The sequence below is a fragment of the Chrysochloris asiatica genome, unplaced genomic scaffold (assembly GCF_000296735.1).
Source record: "Chrysochloris asiatica unplaced genomic scaffold, ChrAsi1.0 scaffold00116, whole genome shotgun sequence".
Lineage (NCBI taxonomy): Eukaryota > Metazoa > Chordata > Mammalia > Afrosoricida > Chrysochloridae > Chrysochloris > Chrysochloris asiatica.
Genome location: NW_006408634.1, coordinates 5,241,416 through 5,246,787, shown reverse-complemented (window position 1 = coordinate 5,246,787; position 5,372 = coordinate 5,241,416). Strand labels below are relative to the sequence as shown.

Below are 5,372 nucleotides of genomic sequence, written 5' to 3'. Positions count from 1 at the left end.
TTTTGAAATGGTAAGAAACTTAATCTGGGAGGTTCCATGGAACTTTATTTATATTCATGAATCTGGGGGACTAAGATTGTGGGTAATTTGTACTCCAAGATTTTATTTTAAGAGGAGTAAAGCACTTGGGGAACCAGACTCTGATCTGGAGGCATGGGAATCAGGGAGTTGTGAGCTAAGGCTCACGAGCAGGGGGAGCTGGGAGCTGAGGGACTGACGTCTGGTCTCAGAATCCCACTGATGGTATCTGAGGGCACACCGGGACTTGGGGTGCGAAGGGCTGACATGAGACTTAGGCATATGAGACTTTGTACCTGGGATCAGTGATTCCCACACCTCTGTTTCTGGGCCCCCATCAGCATCTCCTCACTGGTGCTCTCCTCAAGACCAGGTCCTGTGAGCTACAGGTCCTGCCCAGTCTGACCTCAGTCCCTGGGAACGCATCCAGGGTGACCTAGGGTTCTCAGAACAACAGGTGCTGCTTCTCCCGCCCCTTCCACGGCTTTGAGGGTAGGAGGGAGTTGTCCAGCCCCCGGCAGCCTGGGCAGGACCTTGACCAGCATTTGGGTGCCAGCAAGTCAGGGGCGGGGCTCTGGGGGGAGGGGGGGAATAGGGGTTTTTAAAGTTTCCCTGGGGAGGCACCTCTGTTCCTAGCTCACTGCCTGCCTGACCCTAGACACCTCTGTCATCATGTGGTTCCTGGTTCTGTGCCTAATCCTGCCCCTGGGGGGCACAGGTGAGATGGAGGGGAGGGTGCAGGAGGGTGAGTGGGTCCTACACTCATGTGGCTCCCCTTTTCCCCCTCTTAACTCCTTCCCTCCCACCCAGCACTCCTGTCCCTCCAACCCACAGATTCAGACACCAGTTGCTTTCTTATCCCTCCCAGACCCATGTCAGAACTTGACCCTTGGTCCTCTCTGAAGTCCTTATCCCCACACAAGGCCCCTGCTTCCTCCCTAGAGACCCCAGAACTTTCTTCCCTAGATGGTTTCCGGACTTCAGGCCCTTTACCACAGCAACAGAGACTAGGGCTGTATGTCTCTTTCCCTCCTTGGGGAGCTCCTACTCTTCCAAGGAACTCCCCCAATCCCACCAGTCCCCGATCATCCCCTCTTACACCCTAGATCTCAATGGTCATCAAATGGTCTGGCTCTTGTTACTGCAAATCCCACCATAACTCCCCAACTTTTCCTAAGCAGCTGTCAGTTCTCAGCTGTCTCTACCTGTTCCTAATGCTGATCCTTGTTGTTGTGGAGTGCTGTTGAGTCGGTTCCGACCCATAGAGACCCTGTATATGGTTTCCAAGGAGCAGCTGATGATCTTGAACCACCGACCCAGCAGTTTAAACAACTTTGCATTCTGACGCATTAGCCCACAGCGCCACACCAGGGCTCCAATGCTGATCCTATGATCTCCAAATTACACCAGATATGGCTGGTTCTTCCCAGGCAAATTATATGAACCATTACTTATACAGGCCCCCGTCCTGGTATGGGGTTGGGTTTCTGCAAACTTCTCCTACCTCAGATCTTTGTCTCAGACCATCATCCAACAGTTCCTTGAAACTAACACACAAATCACTCAACAACCACCTCTTGGAGCCCGCTCCCAGCCCCTGCCTTTCTACAAGAAACTCACTTTCCAACTCTGTTTTCCAGACCCAAGATTCCAGTATATTTTCTCCTTCCAATACATAATTCTAGGAACCTTACATGGCAAGTCTTCTCTTCCACTCACAGCTGATTGAACACTGTTTCCCACCCTGCTCCATTCCTGCCCAGACAGCACTCCAGGAGAACTCAGATCTCTTCAGTGCACTCAGCCCTTCACTCTTTCCCTTCAGAAACTCAGTCTCTTCCTAAAAGACTATCTCTCACCCCCCTTCCTCCAGAGTCCGTCTTATCCCAGACCCCAGCCCTGTTCTTTAAGACTCCTCCCCCCTTCTTAGAATGCCACACCAAGTCACAGGACCCCACAGCCTCACAGACTCTCCGAGCTTTTAACATTAACTTTTTCTTTTGACCTGGAACCTTAAAGTATCCTAACTCTCCCAGCCCCTTCCTGTCCCTAAAAAGCTCAGATGTCCATTCTTGGCATCCCAGACCTGACTCTTAAATCTGCATCCTGAACAGATCCGGAATATCCCACCCACCTTTGACCTTTTCTCAGTTTGTTGTTGTTGTTAAGTGTCCTGTCAAGTTGGTTCTGACTCATATCCACCCTGTATCAGGTATCCGAGGAGCAGTTGGTGAGTTTGAACTGTGGACCTTGAGGTTCAAACTGACCTTGCAGTCCAATGCTTATTCTACACATGACACCAGGACCCTTTAAACCTGCCAGTCCCTACTCCCAGCCCCAAATTTCTCCACTGGGGCTTTTATCTTTAGATTTGAGGATCTCCTTTCAGAACCACAGCTTTCTATCCCATAGTCTAAGACTGAATCACCAACTGCTCCCCCAACACATGGCTGCCTGAGTCATATCTTTTGGCACCACCCATACTGACCCCCGAAGTCTGCTCTAAAGTCTCCCAAACCTGCTGCCAGCTCTTAACCAGGTTCCCCACTCCCTGATCTTATGACTCTCAAATGCCACCAGACACCTCTGTTTCTTCCCAGTCAAGCTAGGTGACCAGCGACCACATGCTACCTCGGGTGTGGCTGCAGAAGTCTGAGTCCTTCTCAGGAGTCTTGCCCATCTCCTGGTCCTTGTGCCCAGTGCCCCTCCCAGCCCCTGCTCTTCTTATCAACCCACCTGCTCCGCTTGACCCAACACCCCTCCACAGGCGCTGTGCCTCCTATCCAGTCTCGGATCATTGGAGGCTGGGAGTGCCAAGAGTATTCACAACCATGGCAGGTGGTTGTGTACAATTTCCACAGGCCTGAGTGTGGAGGTGTCCTGATAAACCCCAAGTGGGTGCTCACGGCCGCCCACTGCAGAAGCAAGTGAGTAGGGACAGGGGGTCTGGGGAGGGGTCATCTGTGTTTCACCAAACGAGCAGGGCACCTTCCCTCTGGGACAATCATGAGAGACTGGGGGCAAAAGGGAGAGAGAAGGTGGTGGTCCAGGTCAGAGGGAGATGCAAAGCTGGGGTTGGATGACCTCACAACATCCCTCTCCCTGGTTGAGTCTCTCCTCTGTATCTCTCCTTCTCACTGGCTCAGGGTTTCTCTCTGTAGAGAACTGGCTCTGTTTGTCTCTCTCTCCTGTGACCATGTTTTGGTCTCTATCTCCCAGTCTTTTCTCCGCCTCTGTGCCAAAGCCCACATCCCTGTCTGTGTCTATCTATGGTCTCTCTACTGCCATCTCTGTCTCTGTATCATCTCTGTCTGTAGTTTTGACCACTCTCTGTCTGGGTCTCTGTTTAATTTCCTGTCCGATCACTGGACAGCCACACCCCAGGATGGGCTAAGGGCACCCACCCCAGAGCCTCCCAGGACCTGTGGGGTGCTCTCTGACCTCTCTGCCCCAAGTCCCGCCCTCCAGGACAATTGGTCGGCTCTAGGGAGACTCTAGGGAAACTCTAGGAAGGGCTGGAGTGAGCAGGAGCCTGGGAGGGAGAGGCTAGGGGAGCAGGAAGGGAAAGAGGAGTGTGTCCTGGGAGGGAAGGGGACAAGTTGACCTTGGGCTGTAGGCCAGGCCCCCGCCTGCTAGGGAACCAATACAACTGTGACAGCTGCAGGCTTTCTCCTTCTCTCCCATCTGCACCCACCCCACCTCCCTGTCCTTCGTCCCTCCTCTCTCAGCTCCCCCAGGTCCTCTTTGTCTCCTTCTGTCTGTCTTTAGGTCTGCCCCTTTCTCAGTATGTCTGTCTCACTCCCCTCCCTTGTTCTGTTCTCCTCACTCCCTCTTCTTCCCTGTGCCCATTTCTCACTGTCTCCGATGTTTCTGTCCTTTTCCTCCATGTCTCACTCTTCTCCATCTCTGCCTATCTCGTTCCTTTTTCACACTTAACACTCTCTGTTTTCCACTCCATTTCCTTCTGTTTGTACAGGTCTCGGTTGCCCCAGTCTATTTCTGTAGGACTCTGCATCTTTCCTGTTGCACCTCCTTTTCTCCCTCTCTCTGTCTTCCTCCCACCCTCCCACCCTGCCTTCCCTCTCTCTGGTTTTCCCTCTTGGAATCCTCCCCTAGGCTACTCTTCCCGTGTCCCCTCTCCCTCTTCTCATTCACTCCATCTCTCTCTTTCTTCCTCAGGAATCTCCAGGTCTGGGTGGGCCTCCACAATCTGGATGATTTTGAAGAGCCAGCTCAGTTTGCCGAAGTTAGCACCAGCTTTCCACACCCAAGCTACAACGTAACTTCCAAGAACCAGCCTTCCAACTTCCTAGACAAGGCAGACTTCAGCTATGACCTCATGCTGGTTCGCCTGAAGGAGCCCGTGAAGATCACCCATGCCGTGAAGGTTCTGGACCTGCCCACCACGGAGCCTGAAGTGGGCAGTATCTGCACTTCCGCAGGCTGGGGCAGCCTCGATCCAAATGGCGGTACGTGTGGACCAACCATGTGGGGTGAAGGGCAGACCCCCAGGTCTGAGAGAGGAGAGGGCTGAGACATCTGGGTCTGAGGGCATATCTAGTTAAGGAACAAGGTGAGTCCAGACACAGTCTTTTTTCTCCCTGGCCTGTAGATGTATATCCAGATGATTTGCAGTGTATAGACATGAAAATCTTTACGAATGACGTGTGTGCCAAAGCCCACATCCATAAAGTAACAGAGTCTATGCTGTGTGCTGGGCATTTGGAAGGAGGCAAAGATACCTGTGTGGTGAGTCAACCTTCCTTCTCCCCACAAATCCACCAGCAGGACTGAGGGAGGGGCTCCGGTACCATGTGGGGTGAGGACCCCAAGCTCAGGAGACATCTGTCTCCACTACTTCCCAGCTGTAACTGCCTCCACTTACCCCGCCCCCCAGCATCATCCAGGCCCACTCACCCTCCCCATCACAGTTCCTGCATGCCTCCCTTCACCGCACATTTACTGACCACTTGCTATACGCCCAGTGCTGTCCTAGACCCAGGCAGAACAGGCGTGAATGAGACACAGAAAGTCCTCTCTCCTAGATGGGGACAGGGATCCACAGTAAACACCACACATAAATGGCAGTGAGCATCAGGAGAAGAGGTGGGCTGTGGGGACACGGAGGAGAGCTAGGAGTACTGGGAGGAAGAGATCCCACTGACAAGGTGAGACTCAAATACCTGGAGCAGGTGAGGGGAGAGCCCTGTGGAAGTCTAGGGTAAGAGCAGAGGGAAGAGCAAGTGCAAAGGCCTGTGGTGGGGTGGGCTGGTGAGTGAGGAAGAGTGAGGAGCCCCTGTGGGTGGAGCTTAGTGATGAAGGGGAAGAGGGCAGGAGAGGACTTCAGAGAGGAG

The 5,372-nt window shown here is 53.1% G+C and overlaps 1 protein-coding gene across 1 annotated transcript in view; it reads left to right on the top strand.

The window, feature by feature from the left end:
* The first annotated feature begins 690 nt into the window (after nucleotides 1–690).
* LOC102818794 (kallikrein-1-like) overlaps nucleotides 691–5,372 on the top strand; it is a 6,018-nt gene continuing 1,336 nt past the window's right edge. Inside the window, exons 1-4 of the mRNA XM_006868135.1 lie at nucleotides 691–736; nucleotides 2,786–2,945; nucleotides 4,198–4,487; nucleotides 4,631–4,767. Coding sequence (XP_006868197.1) covers nucleotides 691–736; nucleotides 2,786–2,945; nucleotides 4,198–4,487; nucleotides 4,631–4,767 — 633 coding nt within the window. The remainder of the gene's footprint in view (nucleotides 737–2,785; nucleotides 2,946–4,197; nucleotides 4,488–4,630; nucleotides 4,768–5,372) is intronic.